Source organism: Stegostoma tigrinum, chromosome 3 (genome assembly GCF_030684315.1).
Source record: "Stegostoma tigrinum isolate sSteTig4 chromosome 3, sSteTig4.hap1, whole genome shotgun sequence".
NCBI lineage: Eukaryota > Metazoa > Chordata > Chondrichthyes > Orectolobiformes > Stegostomatidae > Stegostoma > Stegostoma tigrinum.
Window position 1 is genome coordinate 32,158,575 of NC_081356.1, and position 27,024 is coordinate 32,185,598.

At 41.7% G+C, this 27,024-nt stretch overlaps 1 protein-coding gene across 2 annotated transcripts in view; it reads left to right on the top strand.

Annotated features, from left to right (window-relative positions):
- Positions 1-26,718, top strand: part of LOC125450910 (uncharacterized protein KIAA1958) — an 88,509-nt gene extending 61,791 nt beyond the window's left edge. Inside the window, exons 3-5 of one of the 2 annotated variants that reach the window (XM_048527294.2) lie at positions 13,767-13,805; positions 16,820-16,986; positions 20,803-26,718. In XM_048527294.2, coding sequence (XP_048383251.1) covers positions 13,767-13,805; positions 16,820-16,986; positions 20,803-21,615 — 1,019 coding nt within the window. In that variant the 3' untranslated portion in view covers positions 21,616-26,718. The remainder of the gene's footprint in view (positions 1-13,766; positions 13,806-16,819; positions 16,987-20,802) is intronic. The other variant, XM_048527295.2, reaches the window with a different exon arrangement.
- Positions 26,719-27,024: the final 306 nt, after the last annotated feature.

Genomic DNA, 27,024 nt, shown 5'->3' on the forward strand with positions numbered 1-27,024 from the left:
GCTTTGAGTTACTGGCTTCCTTATATTTCTTTTCATAAAGTTGTTTGTCACAGGGTGGTGATGGGAGAGGTTGCAGAAGGACTTGGGCAAAAAGATGTACTTCAGCAATGTCTGGATTCAGAATCTCTCTTTCCTTCTTTCCCATACCATTTGCTAAACTTTTGACATAAATTTTAAAAATCACAATTAATTTTACATTCTTGCATTTAAAAAGTTTGATTTTACTTCTTGTGCTTTCATTACTTTAAAGTTTGCTAAATAATTTATGTTTTTCAGTATTATGCATTTGGAGACTGATTGGATGGGCAAAGATGTTACTAGATAGTCGGGGGTGTCATTTGCACATTTGGTCTTGCACATACTTCTGTCCATCTAAAGTGACTGAATTGATTGGTATTTGATGTTTATTGCAAGCATGTGTGGAGCTCTAATGGCAGTGAGAGAAAATGGCAAAATTAGACTGTTTATAAAGTTGTTGATTGTCTATTTGATTGCTGCATGCAATTTCTGAGTTTTCTTTGTGTATGTAGAAATTGAACTAGTTGCCAGATAATAAATGAATAAATCATAATGTGTTCTGCACTTGGCTAGTTTTTAGTTTGTTTGAATGTCGTGCCTCTGGGCTAAAAATCTGCAGCTGAGGATTACAAAGGCATCTCGTGTCTATGTGTCATGTCATCAGAAATGTCATTGAAGGTAACAAATTATACATTTTCTGGATGTGGCTTGTTTGAAGGATCGGAAATAAAAAAAATGGAAATTCTGTGTTGCAGATTGAATGTTCTTTATTTCATAATCCAAGGTTTTTCCATTTGCATGAGCTATCTTCTGTTCAGATCTACAGTATTCAGTATTTTTTAACTGCTTTGATCGCAGTGAATTCTTTCGTCTTTACAATCCAGTTTTAGTCAAAGGTGGGTAGGAATCCAATTTATTTTGTTCTAATATGCAAATCAAGCTATGAATTTTCAATATTGCACTTATAGCACCTTTCATGACGGGCAAGCACAACAAAGCACTTTGAAGCCACCTGAGAGATAGTAAGAACTGCAGATACTAGAGTCAGAGATAACACAGTGTGGAGCTGGAGGAGCACAGCAGGCCAGGCAGCATCAGAGGAGCAGGCAAGCTGACATTTCGGGTTGAGACCCTTTTTCTGAAGGGTCCCAACCCGAAACGTCAGCTTTCCCACTCCTCTGCTGCCTGGCCTACTGTGCTCCTACAGCTCCACGCTATTATTGCAGTCAACTGAAGTGTTTTACAAGTTTAATTGATGTTTTACCAGGTAGAAAACTGGCATAAAATTTCCACCCAGCCATGTGGTAATTGTAGCATAGACGGAGTACATATGTCAGTAGTTTGGTGTAATTCTGAAAATCGTCACACGCTATTGAGACTCTGAGAGGAATAAAACAACTGGACTACAGATTTGCAATGCACTGATTCTATATGTTAATATCAAGCAGTTTAGCAATGAAGAGAGGCTTGATAAGCTTGGGTTGTTTCCTTTAGAGCAGAGAAGGTTGAGAGGGTACCTGATTTAAGTGTGTAAGATTGAGGGGAATGGACAGGGTAAATAGAAAGCAGCTGTTCCTCTAGTTGAAGGATCAGTAACAACGGGGCAGAGACTTACTGTGAAACGTGGGAGATTTAGAGGGGACTTGAGGACTTATTTTCCACCGGGATGGTGTTGAAGGTGGGAAGCCTCACAATTTGGTAAAAACACTTGGATGAGCACTTGAAATGTCATAGCATTCAAAGTTAAGGGCCAACTGCTGAAAAGTGTGACTAGCTTTTTTAATCATTCCAGGCTCGATTGGCTGAAGGGCCTCTTCTGTACTTTATGATGATTCAATGATTTGGTAAATGTTTTAGTAAAGGCAGAATTACATTCCCAACACTGGCAGTCATTCAAGGTGGTGACCTAGAATCCTCTGTAGATGTGCACAGTGAGACTGTGTGACTTGATGTCGATTGAATCCTGTCTGTTTGATTAACACGCAAGCGATTTTTAGATTATGTTTCCTGGAGCTCCTATTATGAGTGATGTCTATTCTAAAACTAAAATGAAGAATTGTGAAATAGTTGAGAACAAGGCTTTGGTAACTATTTCAGAGACCGCCTACACATGAGATCTTGATGGGTACACTACTGCATACCTCTCAAAGCCATGATATTTGAGGCAAATTGTCTGCATAGCAACACAGGCAGACATTAATTGTTTATTGAAACATAATCAGTTACACAATTAGGCAGATGCTTCTGTAATACGATTACATAGTTACTTCTGTGATGCGAGTTTAAACATATCGCTGCAGTCTTTTGCGTACACGTGATGTTGCATCGAGATGTGGCGTTGATCGTAAAGGCAGGCAAATAAGTTTTGTTGGATTTCCAGGGAGTCATTCTAGTCACTCTTAGCTAAGTCAGAGACAGATGCAGCGGATTCAGCAGGGACATATAATCTAAGAGTGCAACCTCGACAGTGCAGGATCAAGTTCCAAAACGCAGGCCTCGTAATAGGCAGACTCCATGCAGATTCAATAAAATTGAGTTGTATCCATGGTCTTAGTGTAGTCCAAGAGGCAACTGAAATCAGTCATGCCTGAATGTGTGTTCTGGCAATATTGATTGAGGAATAAATTTTGGTCATGACATCGGGACAACAAGTAGCTCTTTAAATGTGTCTTGGAATATTTTACGTCTGTACAGTTGCAGAAGGTCCATAATTTGACATCTTATCTAAAAGGTGGCAGCTCCGAAGGTGCAGCATTCCCTGAGCTTCAGCCAAGGTAATGTATTAGTTGATTTTGCCCTTCTTGGCCCATGTAGCATTTTGATAGAATGGACTGGTTTGTTAGGCTACTTTTGAGGGCAGTTAAGGGTCAACTACATTGTTGTGAGTCAGGATTCAGGCTGGCCAAAAATGTCTGGTTTACTTTGCCAAGTTAGTGTATCTGTTTCAACAAATTCTAACTCTACTACCTGCCTTAACCCTAACTCAAAGACACGCTCTTTCTACCAACATGACAGTGTTTTGGTGATTAACGAACTGATAAATTGTTTTGCACTATGGATTACACTGGATTGGGAAATTGCAGGGGGCTCTCCAATTAACGGCAACGCGAATTGGCTATAATTGACGAACGGGGAACGTTATTTGTAAAACGCAAACTTGTGTTGGCTACAACGCAATTCCATTGAGTATGGATAGTGTGTCATAAACTTAAGATGTAATATCACACAGAACAAATGTTTTGTTAGAAAATTACGTGAAATCTTAGTTTGAAGAGTTTATGCTGAACACATTAAATGCATCAGCGTTGTTCAAAAAGCATAGTTCATTTAAATTGAATAATGGACTCCAACACTAAATTGGTGGTATAAGTAAAAAATGAAGTATAGTTTAAAATAATGTCAGCGCTGTTAAAAACATGCATCTTTGTGTGTAATTTTTTGCCTAGATTTTGTTATATATTCAATATGCAAGAATTTTTGAACTTGCTCGTGTAAATCATTTATACCAAAAGTTGTCTGTTGCAACCTGCTCCTTTCCAACACTGTTTTGAATACAGCGTTATTCAGGTTTACAATACATTTTAATCCTAGAATTAACTTCAGTGCCAATGGCTACACAGGAAACAAAGGTCAGATTCCTCTGCTTCACTCATCTGAAAATCTATCCAGAAGTCCGTGCCGATGGAATGCCAGGTCAGGTCAGCATTTAAATGGTGGAGGGAATTTTACAAAAAATTGATGATGTGTCAATTTTGGGGGAGTTTCATGGAGGGTTGCTGACTGTGAGCGCAATCCCTCACAATTTTGCACAGCTGAGCTCTTATTTCAGGCAGGTGTTAAAGATTACATCTGAAATTGCCTTGCATTTGCCGCACTTCTGCCCTCAAACCTCACCCCACCCCTAACAAAAATGAGGACAGAGACCCATGGTCCTCACATACCACTGCACCAACCTCCACATCCAGTGCAGCATCATCCACCACTTGCATTACCTGCAATCTGATCCCACCACAAAGATTTATTTTCCTCCTCACTCCATCTGTTCCCTCATCCACTACACACCCCACACACCTGGTACCTTTCCTTGTAACCACAGAAGGTGCTACACTTGCTCCTACACCTCCCCTCTCACCTCCATCAAAAGCCAGAATCAATCTTTTTAAATCTGACAAGGATTCACTTGTGCATCCTCCAACCTGGTCTGCTGTATCTGTTGTTCCTGATGTGATCGCCACTATATCGGTGAAACCAAGCGCAGACTCAGTAACTGATTTGTGGAGAGTCTGCAGTCTGTACTCTGTAATCAACAACACCTTGCAGTTGCTAACCATTTTAACTCATCCTTCCATTCCCTGGGTGACATGTCCATACTGGGCTGCCTCCGGTGTCACAATGACGCCATTCATAAACTGGAGGAACAACATTTCATTTCAGGAGCTTACAGCCCAGTGGCCTCAACATAGAATTCACCAGTTTCCAAATCTCCCCACCCCTGTCATCAACCCATGTCAACCCTCCCTCTTATCCCAATCTCCTTGATCTGGCACAGCCAGGCCATCTTCCTTCCTACCTATCCCACTGACCAAGCCCCGTTACCCCCACCTGCATCCACCTATCACCTTCCCCCAGCCCCACCCCACCCCCTCTATTTATTTCCCAGCTCTGTTTCCCCATCCCCAGTCCTGATGAAGGGTGTAAACCCAGAATGTCAACTTTCCTACTCCTCTGATGCTGCCTGGCCTGTTGTGTTCCTCAAGCTCCACACTATGCTATCTCTGATTACAGCATCTGCAGTTCTTGCCATATCTTTGTAAATGTATTACCTCTTTTTATCAGACGGGTGATGCTGCACTGTCATTATGAGTACAACTGTAAGAATGAAGCTACACAGGTGAGGAAGAATTTTGGAAAATATAATTGTTTTGTGTCCTTTGTGCTCCAACCCCGCTTTCTCCATAGGCCGTGTTATTTATACAGCGTGATTTTCAGTAGCGCGATGTTGCGCTGGAACGTAGCTATCATGTCATAGCAGAAACGCGCTGTAATTGACTTGCCAAATTTATTTTACTGATAACGTGCAGCAAATAAAGAGGAAAGGCATCTATTCCATCAATTTAACTGTATTTAAACCTAGAATCCAATGATGAAATTTATCCTTTGCTGTCTCAACAATTACACATTGACTCAAAAATTCGCATCCTGATTTTCAAATCCCTGCTTTCTTCGTAATGTGTCAAGTCTTCTAACTTTCTGCAGTTTCCGTGATGCTTGAATTCTGATTCTTTGCACATCCCCACTTTTCTTCAGTTCAGTTACCTGGGTCCTAACGGCTGAAATGGAGGTTTCTTCCCACATCTCCACCATTCTCCTGTAAGACACTCTTAAAACCTATCTACTTGACCAATCCTTTTATCATCTGCTCTACTATTTCTGTTTCAGTGTCAGGTTTGTTTTTCCAAATACTTCTATGGAGCATCTTAGAGCATTTTACTTCACTAAAGGTTCTAATATGAATATAATGAAACAAAGAATTGTGGATATTGGAAATCTGAAATAAAAGCAGAAATTGCTGGAGAAACTCAGCAGTTCTGATAGCATCTGTGGTGAGAAAGCAGAATTAACATTTTGAGCTAGTGACCCTTCATCAGAACTGAACTTTCTCTCTGCGGATGCTGTCAGACCCACTGATTTTTTTGCAGCAGTTTTGATGTCACTGCAAGTTGTTTTAGTATGCTAGTATGAATATTTCTAGAAACTGTTGCTTTTGGTCATTGACATGGATTTTGATTTGACCTATTACTGTCATGCACTGAGATACAATGAAAAGAGTGTCTTACATGCGCTACAGACAGATTGTACTAAACAGGTGCATCAGGGTAGCAGAACAGAGTGCAGGCTACAGTGTTACAGCTGCTAAGACAGTGCAGACAGAGATCAGCATTAACATTAAACAGGTCCATTTGAAAGTCTGATAACAGCAGGGAAGAAGCTGTTCTTGAAATTGTCCATATTTTTATATCTTCTGCCTGATGGAAGAGGGTAGAGACCATGGACTGGAGGGGATCTTTGATTATGTTGGTTGCTTTCCGATTCAGTGCGATGTATAAACAAAGTCAGTGATTGGGAGGCTGGTTTGTGTGATGGCCTGGGCTTCACAACTCTTTGTAGTTTCATTTGGTCTTGGGAAGACCACTTGCCATAATAGTCCATCTGTAAAAATTTGTACAAGGCTTTATGGGCATGCTGAATTTCCTTCAACTCCTGAGCATGTAGGTGCATCACTGTGCTCCCTTGACCCTAGTGTCAGCATGGTGAACCATGATAGATTGTTGATTTTCATCATTCCCAGAAGTTTGATGCTCTTGAATATCACCACCACCACACCATTGACATAGACATGTGCGTGCCCTCCATTCCACTTCTAGAAGTCACTGACCAGCTCCCTCATTTTGCTGATATTGATGGTGATATTGTTGTCTTCACACATGCTGTTAAGCATTTTGTCCTTCCTGTACTCCGTCTCATCATCATTTGAGGTCCGACCAACAACGGTGATGTTGTCAATAAACTAGTAAATGGAGTTAGGGTAGAATTTGGCCACACAATCACATGTGTATAAGGAGTATACTAGGGGGCTGAGTACGCAGCCTTTCAGGGCACCGGTGTTGAGGATTGTTATGGAGGTGGTGTTGTCACCTATCCCTGCTGACTGCTCTTGGTAAGGAAGTCGCGAATCCAGTAACATAGGACGAGCAGGCTCCTAGGTCCCATAGTTTAGAGATGAGTTTGTCCGGAATTATGGTGTTGAATGCAGAGTTGTAGTCAATAAGTAGGAGCCTGATGTACATATCTTTGTTTCCAGATGTTCCAGGGATGAATGTGGGGACAGGGAGATGGACCTGTTGGGATACAAGCAAATTGCAGGGTGTTAAAGCAAGCTGGGAGGCTAGTGTGAGCCATAACCAACCTCTCAAAGCATTTCATAATTATGGATGTCAGAGACACGAGTTAGTATTCACTGATGATACACTGCATGATTTTCCTTTGACGCAGGGATGTTTGTATTGTGTAATGGTTATAACACAACATTGGTTTAGATTTTGTTCACTTCAGCGGTGTTGAGGTGATATTTAAGTCGCTGTACACCAGGTTTATAAATGTGTCATGAAACATTAGAAGTAATTCATATTTCATTTATAAAAACTGAGCCTCGAAAAAGGGATTACAGAAGTAACCCTTAGTGGTAATGTTGTCTCTGATTCAAGAATATTTGCTTCCAATGAGTAGTGTATCCAGCTTTACTCTTGCTTTCTTCACACCGATTTATCAAAGCAAAGTAGATCCAACCCAATTCATATACTGCTGCAGCCAGTCTGACACTTAGCCTCTCACCTCTTAACGCCAGGTTGACCGTGTGGGAACACAGTGACTTGTGGTGGAAACTGTGCCCAGTTAGTCACACTTTATATTCCGCTTGGGAGCCCTGCAGCCCATTGGTATCAATGTGGACTTCAAAATCTCCCTTCCCCCTACCGCATTCCAGAACCAGCCCAGCTGGTCCCCGCCTCCCTAACCTGTCCTTCCTCCCACCTATCTCCCTGCCCCCCCACCTCAAGCCCCACCCCCATCTCCTACCTATTAACCTCATCCTGCCCCTTGACCTGTCTGTCTTCCCAGGACTGACCTATCTCCTCCCTAACTCCTGACCTACACTCACCTTTGCTGGCTCCATCTCCGCCTCTTTGACCTGTCTATCTCCTCTCCACCTATCTTCTCCTCTATCCATCTTCTATTCGCCTCTCCCTATTTATTTCAGAACCTCCTTCCCCTCCCCCATTTCTGAAGAAGGGTCTAGGCCTGAAATGTCAGCTTTCCACCTCCTTTGATGCTGCTTGGCCTGCTGTGTTCATCCAGCTCTACTCCTTGTATTCGCAGCATAACCTATATTGGGTTGTCTGCTTTTCTGCTGTGCTATCATATTTTAATTCACAAAGTTTGAGTTGAAAAGGCCTGGTTTTGAACAGAGTTCAAGGTCTGCTGATCATTAAAATGTACCGTACATTGTGGTGTATAAATCATCCCAGATAAAACCCAACTCCACTTATTCAAAGCCGGAAACTATGGTTAGGCCTATGTGATTGTATAGTCATCGGGCTGTCCAGCATGGAAACAGACCCTTTGGTCCAACTCATCCATGCCATCCAAATATCCTAAATTAACCTAGTCCTTTTTGCCACTATTTTGGCCCATATCCGTCTAAACCCTTCTTATTCATGTACTCATGATTTAAATGTTGTAATTGTACCAGGTTCCACTACTTCCTCTGGCAGCTCATTCCTTACAAGCACCACCCTCTGTGTGAAAAATTTGCCCCCTTAGGTCTCTTTTAAATCTTTCCCTTCTCACCTTAAACCTATACCCTCAAGTTGTGGACTCCTCCACCCTGGGAAAAAGAATTTTACTATTCACCCTATCCACGCCCCTCGTGATTTTATAAATCCCTATATGGTCACTCGTAAGGATCTGATGCTCCAGGGCAAGTATACTTGGTGTACACATACCAACCCTCTTTTAGAGTCGTAGAGATGTACAGCGTGGAAACTTTGGTCCAACATGTCCATACAGATCAGATATTCTAAATTAAACTCATGTCATTTACCAGCATATGGCCCATATCGCTCTAAAGCATTCCTATGCATCCAGATGCTTTTTAAATGCTGTAATTGTACCAGCCTCTACCAATTCCTCTGGCAGCTTATTCCACACGTGCACCACCCAATGTATGAAAAGGTAGATCCTGAGGTCCCTTTTAAATCTTTACCCTGTCACCCTAAACTTATGCCCACTAGTTCTGGACTCCCCCACCCTGGGTAAAAGGGCGTTGACTACTTACCCTAGCTATGCCCCTCATGATACTGTAAACTACTATAAGGTCACCCCTCAGCCTCTGATGCTGCAGGGAAAAAAGCCCTAGCCTATAGCTCAAACCTTGCAACATCTTTTACACTAAGAAATGCTCTACTAGGAGTTGTCTCAATTTTTCACCTCTGGTTGCTGTACTCATCCTTTAGATTAGTACATGGGACAACATCACCTGATACCATGTTAGTAAGAAAATGCTTGGAAGTTTAAGACACGCCCGTACAAAGCAACCTGTGTGCAGCAAACAAAAATTGATTGCAAGAAGACAAGTGCAGAGCACAGTGGTTCAGTGGTTAGCAATGTTGCCTCACAGCATCAGGGACCTGGGTTTGACTCCTGCCTGGGGTCACTGTCTGGGTGGAGTTCGCACATTCTCCCCGTGTCTGTGTGGTTTTCCTCCGGGTGCTTCGGTTTCCTCCCACAGGCCAAAGATGTGCATGGTAGGTGCATTGGCTGTGCTAAATTGCCCATAGTGCCCAGGGTTGTTTAGGTTAGATGGGTTAGACCAGGGAAATGTAAGGGTAGGGGAGTCGGTCAGGGTTGGAAGCTCTTCAGAGAGGCAGTGTGGACTTGTTGGGCCGAATGGCTTGTTTCCACACTGTAGGGTTTCTGTGATTCTAGTTTGAGGTTGAAAGCCATAACATTTGCCAGTTTGTTAAATACATATGCTGTAAGCATGGAATTCAGTGGTGATAAACGATTTAAAGATTGTGTTTGTGCTGCATGGAATAGGTGGATGAATAGCAGACACAGAATACCTTCTCAAAGAATGGATATGTAAATATATGTATGCTACTCTGCCTGATGTTTCATGTAGTTTTATCATCAAATCGTGGGGTGATATTGATGCACAGGTTCTGCCCAATCATTCAGAAGCTGCAGCATATACAATTCAGTGTATAAGAGAGGAAGATGTCTTGTGCTGGAGAGATTACTGAACCAAAAGCGTACAGTCTAATCCACCGTGACATTCTTACAATAATGGCATAGCCAAAGTGACTCAATGAATTCAATGAACTCTTTGTGCCTGATGCCAAGGATAATTACTTTAACAGTGTGCAAAATGCTTTCATTTTGGTTAAGGGTATTCTTGCAGAATTAATTAATTCAATAAATTATTGATTTCATTAGAATTAACTTTATTTTTAACAATTAAAAATGCCAACTACCTACACCAAAACTGGCAGTGCACACGTTATAAGTTGACCCCTGTTTTGGAAGGATTTTGCCAAAGGTCAACTTGTGTACCATGAACCACAGTATGTTGCATCATTTTATAAACACAATAGTTCCATTAGTGTTCGTCTAACGAGTAGTTGTGAGATTCTCAAAAATGTTGGATGGGTCAAAGACTTTAATCAGCGACCACTTTTTGCCAAGATAGGACTCCTTGAATTTGATCAGTACTCTTGAATTAGAAACATGGACTTGATTGGTATGCTTTAGCTCATTTATCCCTGGTAAATTATACTGGACCTGTGTGTCTGATTGTTGCATTTTTTTTCCCCCAGGCAAAGTTTTACCACTTAAAGACTGTCATGCATTTTTACATTGAATTCTGTTTAAACATTAAACTCATCATATTTCTAAAATAAAGTAGCCCCGTGCATCTGCATTACAGATGTGAGCTTGAAAGCAGCATTTCCTTGGTTATCAGTCTTTTTAATGATCTAATTGTAACATTGCAAGTTTGAGCCCTGTCCATGCTGTATTGAGTGCATGTTTTATTTTCATCTCTGATAATACACGTTGCAAAACAATGAGTTATTTCCCACAAAAAAGGTTAAGGCCAGATATCAGTTTTATTTGAAGTTTGCTGTAAGCTGCCTTCAATGTACCACTTGAGCGGGAAAGAAGCCTGAATGGTGCAGCAGAAATAGACAATGCTGGAGAAACTCGACTGGTCTGGCAGTATCTGAGGAGAGAGAAATACGTTTACTGCCCTCAGCACGAATTGCCTTTGAAATGTTTCTATGAATGTTCTTGGCATGCTTTATTATGTCAGAAGTGTTGTGAATGCAGAATTGTTGTTTTGTCTCTTTCATAAAGTCTGAGAAAAGCTGACTGAGTAAATTTGTGTTTGTTTGTGTGGTTTGTAGGCACGTTAATGTGGGACAGAGCAGTATTAGACTATAAAAGGTCTGACTTCATTACTTGCTGTCAAACATCATTCTCTTTCATATCTGAATAGGAGAATATTGCACTGTTAGATTGAATGGTTCAAGTATCATGGTTGTGTACTTTTCTTTTGGTAGCTGTGCTTAATGTTTGATGTTTGAACTAACCTATTTAGCAGCCCACCACCGTGTATGCCACCTAGGATAGCAGTATAGGCTCGAGTTGCATGTTGACAGTGTTGTGAAGATTACATTGCAACTCTGATTCGAAGAAGATGTTGATTCAAAGATTGTCAGGTCTCGGTCCATTTCAAAATTAGAAATGTTTTTATTTTAAGCATGGTCACATGAGTCTTGCAATAAGATCTGCTATCTGGCCTTAATGTCAAAAGCATTGCATCAATTTGCAATGTGACAACATGTTAACGACAAAAGTATCTGTAAAAAATTTGGATGCCACCTTGCTGCCTACACAAAGAACGCTGTACGTATTTGTGCACTTTCAGTAACTCTTTCAACATTGTGCCAGAGCTGGACCCACCACGGCTGGCTTCCTATGTTAAAAAGATACAGGTTCCAAGTTGCTATAAATCTGACTGAATGTATGACAGGCAATGATTTTTTATTTATAGTGGAAATTGTATGTCCTTGCTTAGGGTTTTTTTAAAATGACAATCATGGTACATGTCATTTTTAACTTACAAAAGGACTTTCTACATTGATGGCATAGTACAAATGCATCTGTAGACAAAATACTCTTGTCCCTGCTATTTCCAGCAACAACAAGTGGGAAAGAAACCAAATGAAGTGCTACATGACTGTGCTAGGGCTGAGGACTATTGAAAGGAATTCCCTTTGGAGAGCAGCTGTATTTGTCTTGTAGAGTTTGTGCTTTAATGCATATCTTTTGGCACAGGCTTACCAGAGTGAAGAATGTGAACAACTAGCATGTCTGCTGGTTGAACAAAATGTGTAGGGCTGGCGGGTAAAATTGCCCTGAAAGCCATCAATACAACTGGGAAATCTCTGTCAGTTGGGGAGGAGGGGCTGGGAGAGGAGGAGTCAATTGATGAGAAGGAATGAATCGGTGAGAAGCTATTCCTGCACTCTCAGGCTAGTTTTCTCTTGTACCTGCTGCTGCTAAGTTTATTAGTGCACGTGTCAGCAGCAGTAACTAGTTAGGAACCCATTGGCGGCAGTGAGGAAGTCATGGCGGAGCGGAAGAGAGCTGTGTTTTAATAAATCTAAGGTGGAGGAATCTGTTAAGTAGAAGGTAATACAAGAGAGCTGCAGGTGGAACAGGAGATACCAGTAATAGAGAGATGGGGAGGAAGAGAAGGAGGCTGCAGGAGGAGAATGGGGATGAAGAAGAGAAGGCGGTATTGAGGGGTGAGGAGGTAGAAGAGGCTGAATGAGGTTTGGTTGAGGGAGGAGGTTTAGGATCTCTAGTACAGTAAGTTAACGGAAGCTTCTGATACCAGTCCAGGGCCTGGTCAGAGTGAGAAGCCAAATGATGGACAGCACAACACTGATCTCGATTCTTTCTGTCTGTTGTGGGCTGTTTAACTCCTAAAAAGGGAGAGAAACAGCTATTAAAGGAGATGAAAGCGGATGGTACAGCTATTACTTTTGGTGCAGGTGGGGAAGTGTCCTGAACAAGTGAGTAGGCAGTGCAGAGGGCATGCAGGGTTGGTGAAGATGAATGGTGAAGATGTTGGCAGTAATAGTGGGAGTGGTACAACAGGAGCCTTGGTGGAAGACAGGTACGGTAGTAGAGAGAATGAAAATGAGGCAACATAGAGAGGTTGGTGGCACCTACCCTGGAAGAGTGGAGGAGGTCATTGCCCTTTCTGTGGTTTTGGGCATTGCTCCACACAGCTGAAACTGCATTGACTCAGTTGGCAACCTCTCACCAGTACGGCATGGTCTGATGCTGATGGTGCTAGGGGAAGAGGAAGTCCTGCCTGTGCACCACCCCATTCGGCTAGAGCCCCAGGAATCTGACTGCAAAGCATGGTGCCATTTTGCCCATGTCTACGACATATGGTGCAAATGTCAGGAACCATGTAGGGCAGCTCTGAACAAACAATGCTTTATGGATGCACAGCCTTTCAAAAGTGACACCTACATCTGGGTTGTCAGTCACTTCTGGGATATCCAGTGAGTGGCAAAAGGTTGCTGGAACAGCACGTGATAAACAGGGCAGAAATCGGATGTGATGCACACCATGGGATTGGAATGTCAATTAACATGGCAAGTTTAGGAACATTCAGTGAGGAAGACTTGCTTGGCATCTAGACAAGATCCCTGCACAAACTCAACACAAATTTGCCCTTGGCCAAAAAAACCTGTAAGATTCAGCTGTTTGTGTCATTTGTTCAATTTAAATATGTGACCGACATTTGAGATGCAGTAAGGAGGATTGTAACTGTCTTGATAAAATATTCCAGATTTGCATAAACCTGATGGAAGTGCATTGGCCATGTATCCACACCCTATTGCAAAAGGTGTTCAGGGTGATTTTTTTTTGATAAATATATATGTATAGAAGTATATCTTGGTTATTTTGGGGGAAAAAGATTTCTTAGCACATGACTTGTGCAAGTTAATATACTTTAAGAAATAAATGCTTTCTTTGTATATTGTTACATTTAACGGAGGGATAGTAATTATTAAAGACGTTGATGAATTTTTTAATTCTTTCTGTAGGAGCCCAAATACCCGATAATATCAACATAAATGCAGAAGGTATTGTTACTACATTGCTTCTTGCGATAAATGAGAGTGCGAATGAAAAAGTAGCCCATAAAAATCAAAAAGAATGCCGTTGAGAAAATCTCTTGGGGAGCCATCATGAAAAGTTATTTTGTGTCCTGGTTGAATCCGTCCTTGTCGCTTTTTTAAAAAAAATACAAATCGTGACTGAAGCTTGCTGCAGTAACACATAGCTTAAGTATAAAGGCTTGTTTATGTTTGTGTTCTCAAAAGTACGTTGTCAGTTCTGAGCAAGACTATGTTGCTTAATCTGTCAGAACTTTGTCACTTGCATACACAATCCTTCCTACTCCACTCACTTCTGCAGTCTAATAGCATGTCAAATTCTGTAACTGCAGAATTGACAGAATTTTTTTTAAACTTAAAGTTGCTCTGTATTGATGATTCACAATTGTTCAGGCACAACATGCAAGGTGGGAATAGAGTATTGACTGTTTGCTTATGTGTAAAATGCTTAGTATGTTGCCTCTGTAATGAAATTCATGTTGTAAATTCCGGGACAGATTACAGCCTGTCAGCCATTGCAGTAATCTAAATCTACGAATTATTCATTTGGCTCCAATTTTGAGCTTTGCTTTTGGGCAATTCAGCTCACTTTCTTTTGATGCAGTGAAGTGAAAAGGTATTGTTAAAATTGGGGAGCACATGTAAGTGAGGAGAAATATCCCATAAAGGAATATTATAGGTGATTTAGAAACAAAACTCCCAAAAGTTTAACAAGTTTGTCTATAAAAAGTTTGACTTAGAATGTGCCAAGTTCAAACTCTTTCCCTCACCTGTTATTTGAGTTAAATAGGGGTGCAGTTTGGGGTGCTCCAAATGATCTTATAACTTATGGGTGAAGGACAGCATCATTCAGGAAGTACAAATCTGTGAACATTCAGTAGACCAAACCCTTTGACCCACTTGCTCAATGCTGGTGTTTTAAATTATGCACCCACCTACTGTCACCATTCTTCTTCAAACACTTAACAGCATAATACTTTATTCATGTCTGTTTCATGGGCTTACCCAGCTTCCTCTTAAAAACATCTTCGCTGTTTGCCTCAGTTGCTTCCCATGGACGCAGGAAATCACTCTGTTTTCTATTTGTTTTTGTAAACTGTTTTCATGACAGTACTCTTCTGAGAGTCCACTTTGCTATTATCCAGCTTCCTTTCGCTTCTCCGCTCTGTACTTCCAAATGTCTGTCTCAAACCTCTAGTACTCCCCGACCTTCCTGCTCTGTTGCCAGTATCCTAGGTTTGATTACCTCCTAGATAAGCCTGCCGCTTCCGTCTGTGCCTTTCTTGGCATCCTCCCAAGGACTCATCAAGGCATTTGGTGCAGCAACCTGAATTTCTCTATCCCACACTCCAAATAACACTTCCTGCCCAAAGTGCCTACTGCAGTGTAGTCTTATCAATCAGCTACCTGTTGAACTTATTCTGCCCACTGCCAATACAGTGGACTTTGTTCTAATGCCTCCATGCTTGCCCCTTTAGAATGTCCAGAGATGATAACACATGCTATTTGATAAGGCTTTTCCACTTGGCTATATCTTTCACTAATTGCTTGGTTTGGATCGTCAAATCATGCAGTTATCTGACACCTCCCGCATTCCTTTGAATCTTTTTCCATCTCATTTCACTGCCTCCTTATCATCCTGAAATCTCTTGTTCCGTGTGCACTCCCCAACCTATGTACAAAGCCCCTGTTCCCCACTTTGATCTTGCCCCCTCCTGTAGACTTGCTTGTCCCTTCCTCTTAATTACGGATTAACTCAATTCTCATCACTTCTGTGTATCACCCTTCTCCCACAACTCCTTCTACATGCTAACCCTATACTGTATATCCACCCCTCTATATCCTATTTCATTTACAACTGCACTTTCAAAATCCCAACTCTCTCTAGACCTTGAATCGCTTGTGCACCACACAAATGTCTGCATCTAATGATTTGTTTAACCATCTGATGTATCTACAGTCATCTATTTATAGACTCTTGAGCATCCCGAGTCTTCACACTCCACTGTTGCTGGTTATGCCTTCAGCTGCTTCAGCCTGAGCTTTTGGAATTCCCTCCCTATGTTTTTTTGGAGTTGCTACTCTCCTCCTTTAAGACACTTCAGTATCACCGATGTGTGCGATATTATGTTAATTTTACTGCTTCTGTCAAGCACATGGGGCACTTTATTATGCTGGGGCACTAAAATTGCTTTAAGTTTTTATTGTTATGGTAATGAGCTTCACTTTCTTGGGCAAGGACATTATTTGGTTTAGCTGTGGTAGCCTCTTTAATCAAAGAATCTGGAATCCAATTTGCTGTGGCACATCTGTGAATAATGTCCATTTTTGTGAGATCCATCTTTGGATCTGTTCCCTGGTGAGGAGATCTGATCAGAGATATCAGCACACCATCCCATCACCACACTGAGTGGGAGCAGCTAGTTTAGCACTTTTAACAGTGACTTGCATTTATAATAGTGTCTATGAATATGCCAAGATATATTTACTTCACATAAACATAAAATGATACTTTTGGGGCAGGTAATAAGTTTTGAGAAGTATATCAAAGGAAGAAAGACAGACTGAGATGGTCACGGAATTAATTTCAGGCAGCTCGGAACATAGGTAGCTGAAGACACTGTTGTCAATGCTTGTGAGACAGGAAATGGAGGATTCACAAGACTCCAGGAGTATAGAGATCATGCTGGAGGAGGTGGACGAAGACATAAAAGTTCTAACATTACAGCTTAGGGTGTGGGAGAAGTCATAGGGGAAGTTGAATGTAAGGAAGAGAGTTTTTAATTTGAGGCCTGACAGGACTGGGAGCCATTGTAGGCAAGAGATCACACCTTGGGTGTACCTGGTTTGGCTGGATCAGTACATCATCAAGCCCTGATTTTGTAATATTATTAATTAACTTGTTATTCATGCCATGCTCTGGTCCTTTGTATTAACCTTGGTTGTCATCTGTGGATTGTCTTTTTCTTTCTTCTGTATAGCCTTTTCTGGAAAACTCAACAGGTTTCCAACGTTTGATGGTGAACTCAAGGAGCTCTGCACCAGTGCAGTCAGTGCAAACACCACAAAGGCGACGCTGTATTCACTGAATGTGTGGCGATACTGGTGTGTGACACGAGAGCTGAAGCAATACATGGACATTACCAAGGTACATCCTCTGAATGTTGATGGAGAATGACATTACACTGTGTGTAAGAAGAGAAACAGGCAGGCAGCTTAACCATTTGGGCTGCCTGCAAACTTCATTTCACCCTATTGGCACATTGTACAATTCCTCTCTCTTGCTATGATTTTGCGAAGAGAAAGAATCGAGCGGAATAGGATTGATCTTCCTTTTTAAAATAGGGAGTGTCAGTCTGCTGCTTTTGGAACTTAATTATGGGTTGTTATCATATTGCAGCATTAGTTCATGATTTTCAGAGTTTTTCTGCAGTGTTAATTTATAGCTGGTTTTCATGCAGTTTTGACATTACTTTGATACAATAAATGGCAAGTTTATATTTCCCACTTTGTCAGCTGCACTCTTCGGTGTGAACAATTTAGGGGACCACTGACCAATGTTAAGGCCATCTGTTGGTGTGTAGTGTAAATGGAAGGAGATTGGTCTGTCCATGTAGCATTCAATGGAATTGTGACTTCTGGAATACACAACAAAACTCAGAGACCAAAATGTCAAAAGGTGATGCACGAATGAATTTACTATAAGACCATAAGACATAGGAGTGGAAGTAAGGCCATTCGGCCCATCAAGTCCACTCCGCCATTTAAATCATGGCTAATGGCATTTCAACACCACTTCCCTGCACTGTCCCCGTAGCCCTTGATTCCTTTTGTGATCAAGAATTTGTCAATCTCTGCCTTGAAGGCATCTAACGTCCCGGCCTCCACTGCACTCTGCGGCAATGAATTCCACAAGCCCACCACTGTCTGGCTGGAGAAATGTCGTCTCATTTCAGTTTTAAATTTACCCCCTCTAATTTTAAGGCTGTGCCCACAGGTCCTAGTCTCCCCGCCTAACGGAAACAACTTCCTAGTATCCACCCCTTCTAAACCATACATTATCTTGTAAGTTTCTATTAGATCTCCCCTCAGCCTTCTAAACTCTAATGAGTACAATCCCAGGATCCTTAGCCGTTCATCATATGTTAAACCTACCATTCCAGGGATCATCCGTGTGAATCTCTGCTGGACACGCTCCAGGCCTAGTATGTCCTTCCTGAGGTGTGGAGCCCAAAATTGGACACAGTGTTCTAAATGGGGCCTAACTAGAGCCTTATAAAGTCTCAGAAGCACATCGCTGCTTTTATATTCCAACTCTCTTGAGATAAATTTACACATCAACGTTCAAATGAATATTAAGACAAGACACTCCAAATGTTCAGTTAAATACTCAAAGAGGAGAAAATCTCTGGAGCTGTGAGGAGATGAGAAAATGCATATTTCAATCTGAATAACATTGTTTAACTCTGCTCCGTCTCACTCCTTCTGATGAACATTTCATCTGCAACTTTGTTATCTCCAGACTCAACTGTTTTGGCACATTCCTGACTGGTCTCTCTCATTCTCCTCTCCATAACTTAAGGTCATTTTAACTCTCACCAAGTCCTGTTTCCCTGTCATTGACTTTTATTGAGCTCCAATTAAGCAACATCTTAATTTTAAAATCCTCATTCTCATTGGGCAGTGCGGTAGCTCAGTGGCTAGTGCTTGCTGCCTCACAGCACCAGCGAGGGGTTCAGTTCTCCCCTTTGGTGACTGTCTGTGGAATTTGCACATTCTGTGTGTCTGCGTAGGTTTCTTCCAGGTGCTGCAGTTTCATCCCAAAACCCAAAGATGTGCAGGTTAGCTGGATTGACCATGATAAATTATCCGTACTGTCCAGGAATGTGCAGGCTATCTGCACACTCTAATTCTGGCCTCTTGTGAATTCCCGATCATAGTACTCTCTGGTTGGTAGCTATGCCTTTTGTAGCCAAAGCCTCAGGCTGAGGAATGCCATCCCCAGACCTCTCCACCTCTCTCTCCCTAGCTTTCCTCTTGAAGGCACACCTTAAATCCTACTTCTGTGAACACACTTTGGTCAACTGACTAAAACCACCTTGTGTGGATCTGTCTCATAATTGTGTTTGATAATGCTTCTGTGAAGCATTTTGGGCCCATTTCAATATGGTGGCAACAAGATGTATATGTAAGTTTTTATTTTTGCGTGAGAAGAAATTGGTCAGCTGTTTCAATATTTTATCATTTTATGCTTCAGTGAATCTTCCTGTAACCATGCTGTAATGGTTTAAATCCAATACTGCAAGCCTTATGACCTTATGTATGAATCCCACGATCGTCCACATCAGGTACACTTGATGCTCTTACAGGAGCATGTTTCAAAGGTATTATTGTCACGAACAGTAGGGATAGCAGGGTCATTCATTTCAACCTTTCTTTTTATTTGCATGATTGAATTAAAGGAGGGGATGATTCTGAGGAGTTTGAATTGTGTATTGAAACTTGCTCTGACGATTAATTAATGAAGTGAACCATGTTGATAATTTTAAGAGAAGCTGGGAGAGTACATGAGTAGAATGCTTTTTCACCTAGAAACTGGTGAGCCTAATGAATTCTCTGCCACAAAAAGTAATTGAGGTCAAAACATCAGATATTTTCATGAACGAGTTAGATGTAGTTCTTGGGGCTAAAGGGATCAAAGGGTATGGGGTGAAAATAGGAACAGGTGACTGAGTTGGATGATCAGCCATGATCATATTGAATGGCAGAGCAGGCTCAAATCGCCTACTCCTCCTCGTTTTGATGTTTACCTGAAGGAAACAGGAATGGGAAGTGATGCTGATAGAGTGAGATTTAGAAAGATGGGTGAGGCTCAGCTAGAGCAGAAACATCAGCATTGAACAGTTGGATTAAATGTTTCCCTGAATTTTAATGCTTGGTGCTTTAAAGCAGTGAGTCAATTCTGTTTTCTTTTTATCCAGCTTCATGTAGCGCAAGTTGTCTTCCAGAACGAGGCAGGGAACTGGCTTGATGTTTGTCACTCATGTTACCAAGTGTGGATGTATTCTTGAGTTTTTCATCATATGACCTCCCTTCTACAACTGCCTCTGCCTGTTAAGTAAAAGGAGAATTAAAAAACTTCAAATGTTGTCTTTTGTATCGTTTCTTCCAGTGCCCAGTTCATTAGTCTTTAATCCCTGGAGATTTCAAACATTTCAGGACGGTCAGTGCCCCTAAATACTGGCTGAAACCTCACTTGCAGGAATTAATTTCAGTGTACTAATGTAACGACTCTATGTCATCCTCCCACTATTGTTTTTTACACAGTGCATTCTAATGGACAAGTGGTATTATTGCTAGTCTGTTAATCCAGAGATCCGGGTAATGTTCTGGGGACCCAGTTTCAAATCCTGCCACTGCAGATGGTGGAATTTGAATTCAATAAATATCTGGAATTAAGAGCCTAATGATTACCACTAATCTATTGTGAATTGTCAGAAAAACCCATCTGCTTCACTAATATCCTTTAGAGAAGGAAACTGTCTTCGTTACCTGGTCTGGTCTACATGTGATTCCAGACCCACAGCAATGTGGTTGACTCTTAACTGCCCTCTAGGTTGGGCAATAAATGCTGGCCGAGTCAGTGATGCCATCATCCAGTGAATGAATAAAAAAAATTACGTATCCATCAATGTTTAAATAAAAGGTTCTTCTCCTGCTTCCTACTGAAGCTTGCCCTAGAGTATCTGAAATGGATCAGGCCTAATTGTGATGACCCTCAGGAGCAGACAGTTAGCTGATTGTCTAGGCTGACATTGAGAAGTAACTCCTTGGTACGTGGAGACTGGAGCACAGCCCCACTCCTTTGACAACAGCTGTCAGGTGAGGAGGGGATTGTATGTAAAAGGAGAATGCTGTGTCATTTCAACATTTACATTCCCTCCCTGTTTTCTTTCTGTTAAAGATTCCACCTGCGAAGCTCAATGAGCTACTGGAGGACTTCTATGTGACTGTGAGGAAGACCGATGGCTCTGACTTCCTGGCCACCTCCCTCCACGCTATCCGTCGTGGCCTGGATCGTGTGCTGAAGAACGCTAATGTGGGTTTCTCGATTGGAGACGCTGGCTTCAAGTCCTCCACCCAAAAGCTGAAGGACAAACTGAGGCAGCTGAACAAGGCGGGCATGTCAGGCTCACGATCCCGCAACATCATTTACTTCTCGGGCCAGGACGAAGAGGAGATGTGGCAGGCCGGTTACCTGGGCGATGCCAACCCTGTGGCTTTGTTAAGCGTCGTGGTGAAGTTCAACAGCCAGTACTTCAACATGAGAACCCTGCAGGAGCACGTGGACCTCATGTATGGAGACATTGAGCTGCTGAAGGATACTGAAAATCGGCCCTTCTTTGCTAGGACTGACATGGTCAAACGAGAGAACAAGGTATGCAGCAACAAGCTGTGCTTTGGGCAAATCTACCACGAGCACTCGGAAGGACTGAAGAGGTGTCCATATTGCCTGCTGTATAAATACATGTACACCCACCGGCCTCCGAGCCAGCGGGATCCCAAGTCACCCTTTTACCTCGTGGCCAGGAAAGATTTCTCGCAGTTGGACAATGTGTGGTTTGAGGAGCAGCGGATGGGCCTTCGCTCCCTCAGGGCTGTGGTCCCCAAACTAGCAAAGAAGGTCAGGCTCGAACAAAGTGAGAGCTTCACCTTTGTGTCCTTCACACAAGCCTCGCTTCTTAAACCAGGAAAGTTCCTATCTACCAGCAGCTGAAAAAAGACTGCATCTTTTAGACCAAAAGATTGTTTAAAATGTACAGCTTCTAGCAAAGGGGGAGAAATAGTGCAAATAGAAATCGAAAAAAAATGTGCTGTTATTCAAACAGGGGTAATAGTTACTCATTTAATCATTCATAATCCTTTGTCAAAGTATTTTCATTACACTTTTCAGAAAATAAAGTCTTGTAATTTAACCTCTGTATTAAAAAAAATTGTAAACTATTGTTTCAGGAATTGGGTGAGAACGGGAATTTATTGCTAAATAGTAGGTGAGTGGTGCAGAAATGTGTGCTTTTAATTAAACTAAAATTTAACCTTGTTTTCTTACTGTTCAGGAGAGAAAGAAAACTAGCTGCCAATAAACGGTCAATCAGGCGTGAGTCCCTGTCTAGGTATGCAGAGTATTGTGGCTGCAAGTTAACATCAGCTGTAATGCATGTATTTCTGAAGGGGTAAGTGCCAAAACACTGAGCCTGGAGAGCAGAATTCACTCAGAATTAGATCAGTCCAAGTGGCACCTCTACCCTAAGTGCAATGCTGGGAATTTGGTCAGAGTGGGAATTTGGTGCAGAAAGAGAAGGACAGACAGAAAAAAATACTGTCATCAGGACAATACCAAATAGGTAAATAAATAAGTCTTCAGAGTTCATAATTAGATCTAAAGGGATAATGTTAAAATGAACAATGCAGATACCAAAATGGAAGAGACTGAAACTGTTGTAAATAAATAATTGATATGCATATCTGATAAGCAGGGGATACGAAAGTAAAATCGTGTGCACAGGCGACCTAATATATATCTTCCAAATACCCGCTGATTGCACCCATCTCTGCACCAGCTCTCTTTAACCATCTTCATCATCGCCGCCAACGCCACTGTCTTTGATCCCCATGGCGAACTCCATTCCATGTCAGCTGACTCCATCCCTCTTCCTGGTCAAAGGTCATCCATGACTTCTGTGGCACATTTAACCCTGATATGAACTCCTAACCAGCACAGCCTCTCCACCAATAAAATGTCACCCACCTCCGACCTGTCTAAGCTCCTGTGCTTCTGAAACCCCCAGCCAATCCTGTGTTACCTCTAGACTTGATAATTCCCATCTTATTTAGGTCAACCCCTGAGGCTGCATAATCTGAACTCCCCCAAAACTCTGCTAATTGTATTCTACCTTGTATGCAGTCCTGTTTGCCCATTGCCCCCACCCCCCCGAGTTTGTTGACCTACACTGGATCACGGTTTGCTTCAACCTCGATTTAAATATTTTCATTGTGTTTGGCATTGCCCTTCCTTGATTCTGTAATATCTTCCAGTCCCACCATCTTTAGATTTCTGTCTTACTTCAGTTGTGGCCCATTGCACTTGCACAATTTTAGTTTCTATCCCATTGCAGTTGTTCCTTCAAGTCACTGAACTGGAGGTCCTGGAATTCCTGTGTAGGCCTCTCGACCTCTTTTCCCACTGTTCCTCATTCAGAAGCTCTTTACAATCTACCTCTCAGATCATGCCCTTGATCACCTTGCCTGATGCTTCTTTTGTGGGTTTGCATGAAAACTTGTTGGATAATTCTCCTATGAAGCACCTTGGGACATTTTACTCCTTTAAAAGCAGTACATAAAAGCTATTTGTCATTGTAGGTGAACATATACCAAAATAAAGAAGGACCTGATGTCCTTTTCTGCAATTTCTCTGTTATGTGGGAACTCCAGGACCCTTGATGTCCAACATAACCACACATGTGGAGATTGCTTCCAGCTGTTTGAGTTTAAATCTGTTTTTTTGCAAATTCATTCACAGGATAAGGGCATCACTGGCTAGGCCAGCATTTATTGCCCATCCCTAATTGCCCAGAGGGCAGTTCGAAGTCAGTAGGCCAGACCAGGTAAAGATGGCAGTTTCCTTCCCTAAAGGGCATTAGTGAACCAGGTGGGTTTTTCCTGACAATTGGCCATGGATTTGTGGTCATCATTTGACTCTTAATGCAAGATATTTATTGAATTCAAATTTCACCATCTGCCATAGCAGGATTCGAACCCATGTCCCCAGAACACTACCTGGGTCCCTGGATTAGCAGTCCAGTATGATATTACCACTAGGCCATTGTCTCCCTCTATTGCAGTGTATGGGAGGCTGATAATTTACTGGAGCACATGTTGCCAGAGGTCATCACCCCACAGTTCTGGAGTTTGGAGGCTGCACAGAGGTTGGCTGAGAGGGAATGTGGTCAAGAGCAGACCTGGCAATGCCATGGCATGGCATACTTGACAAAACAAAGAAGAGTAGAAGTCAAAGGGAAAGTTCATGGGCTAATTGGACTGTCCTACAGCGAAGCAGCCGAGACTCAAGGACTGAATGGCCTCTTCATAACTCTAAATTATGTCATTATGGGGGATATGTTAGTCAGGCAGATGGTCCACGTTAGAGCCAGTAACAAGTAGAGAAAGAGATCCTGGAGACAGAGTTTCAGAAGCAAATCAGTTTTGTTGCAGGGTAACATGTTGTGGAGTTTCCTCAACACTGATGTGACTGTCCTGCCAGGTTATCCCTTTCCCTCTTTTGTTTAGCTGTGTAATTAAAATGCATTCCATTCAGACTTGGTGACTTTTCTACTTTGAGAATTATCCACCATTTTAGTACTTCTTAAAAAACCTATTTTCATTCTATCCAATTTCTCTACCATTTGCTTTACTAATGTCTTGGGCGGCAGCATCCTTTTCAGTTTTAAATTTAGTATTCATTTAGTATACCCTGTGCTTCCACACAAAGGTCTCCAGCTTAGCCACGAATACACCTGCTGCACCCTTCCTTTTGACTACATTTTGATTATTGATATGTCATAGAGTCATTGACATGTACAGCATGGAAACAGACACTCCGTCCAATTCGTCCATACTGACCAGAATGTCCTAAATTAATCCAGTCCTATTTGCCAGCAGTTGGCCCATTATCTCTCTCAAAGCTTCCTATTCATTATACTCAACCAGATGTCTTTTAAACCATGTAGTTGCACCAGCCTCCACCACTTCCTCAGGCAGATCATTCCATTCATGCACCACTGAAAATGTTGCCTCTTAGATCCCTTTAAAATCTTTTCCCCTTCCATCGTAAACCAATACCCTCCAGTTTTGAACTCCCTTACCCTGGGGAAAAGACCTTGTGTATTCACCCTATCCATGCCCCTCATGATTTTATAAACTTCTTTAAGATCACTCCTCAGCCTCCAACACTCCAGGGAAAATAGCCCCAGCCTGTTCAGCCTCTCCCTGCAGCTCAAGCCCTCCAACCCTGGCAACATCCTCGTAAATCTCTTTTGAACCCTTCCTAGTTTCACAACATCTTTGTTAAAGCCAAGAGATCAGAATTGAAGGCAGTATTCCAAAATCAATGTTCTGTACAGCTACAACATAACTTCTTAACTGCTGTAGTCAGCTTATGAAAGACATTTATGTTCACTTTTATGCTATGCATTGATCTATTCTACAATTGCCACTCATTTCCTTGTTAATTTTCCTTTGGACTTATATTTCTTGTGTTCAGTTTTGTTCTGTCGAGAATTATGAGCCTGACATTTAGTGCGAACAACCTCCTTTTTCTGTTTCATTTTAATTTCTGCATCTGTGGTCAACCCAGGGAGCTCTCGTTTTGGATGGCATTCATTTTCCCCTCATGGGAATGTGTCTTGCCTGTACTGGAGCCATCCTGTCTTTGATAAGCACCTGTTGCTGATTTCCTGTTTCACTTGCCAGTCTTCGATTCCAATCCAGCTACGCCTGTTTTTTTTAATAACTCAATGAAATTCTGCAGCTCCCAGTTAATGATGTTGCTTCTGATTGTTCCATTGTTTGAAATCTAATGACATCGTGATCACCCTTTTCAAAATGTTTTACTGCTGAAAATCACCCACTTGGTCCACCTCACAGTCCAGCAAGTTAATTTGTATGCATTTTGGGAATCCTTGCCACTCTGCACATTCGACCAGTATAATCTCAGTCTATGGCAGGATATTTGGTATTGGTTCTTTCTGCCCCAGAGTGATTCCCAGTCCCGCAGGAAAATGATACTTGCAGTTCTGTTCATAACTGGATCCCTTCTCCTTTTGATGTATATCATTGATTTGTACTTGGTTACAGAGAATATCGTTTCAAGCTTTGCAAGTGACCCAAAACTGAAATCTAGTAGACAGCACAGAGAATGGAAACAGTCAGCACAGCAATATAGATGAATGAAATGGACAGACGTCTGGAGGTGAAATTCAAGACAGTCATTTTGATAAAAATACTGAGGACAGACAATGTAAAATAAATATTACAATTCCAAAGGGGGTGCAGGAATTGAAAGAACGGTGGGTGCACATTTACAAAAGCATGAAGGTGGCAAGATAGGCTGTAAAGACTGTTTATAAAGGCATTCAGGATCCTCAATTTTATAGATAGATGCATTAAGTGCAAAAGCAAGAAAGTCATGCTGAGCCTTTCCAAATCACTGGTTAGGCCCCAGCTGGAGTATTATGGCCATCATGAATGAATGAATGAATGAATACAATGAACAACTTCTGAGGATTTTAGGACGGACATAAGGCCTCAAGGGTACTGAGGAGACTTGTTGGAATATTAACATATGCGAGACTTCAGTTAAATGGCAACATTAAGGAAACTGGGTTTGTTCTCCTTAGAGCACCAGTATCACTATCAGTAATGACAGGATGCAGGTGATGGCTAACTTGGCAGAAGTGAGTGGTAACAATGCAGCAAGAGAAGAACTGGCCCCCACTGTCTAAAAAGGGCAGTAGAAGCAGATTCACAATTAATTTTCAAATGAAATTGAATAAATGCTAGGAAACTACAGCATTACAGGGTTATGGGGAAAGGGCAGAGGGGAGACTAATTGGCTAGCTCTTTCCAGGAGTTTAGATTGACAGATGGGCAGATTTGCCTCCTTCTGTACTGTATAATTCTGTGAGGAAGAGAAAACACTGGACCAATAGAAAGTTTTCATATTCTCTGTTCACGGAAATTATTGTGAACTTGTATTTTCATTTTACTGTAGAATGCCACTGTAGTCCTTGGGTTCATGACTATTAAAACTACTTTGTTCTCAGTCTGTTTCTCCTTTTTCCCTTCAGAATTCAGACATTATTCATAATTTTGCTATTTTAAGCTTGTAACCTGGTGTTAAACAAAAAGACTTGTAGAAAGTTACCTTGCTAAACAGTGGAGTATTTAAATATTGGACAATTTTCTACTCAGTAAACAGCAAAGCCCTTTATACCCAGCAATGCAGGTAAGCTCAAATTTCTGTGAGCCCTCTTCTGATTGCACAGTTCCCACATGACTAGTGATTAGATTTTATTTTCTTAATTAGATATTATAGATTATTGATTATGTACCTCCAAATCTTCTGGAC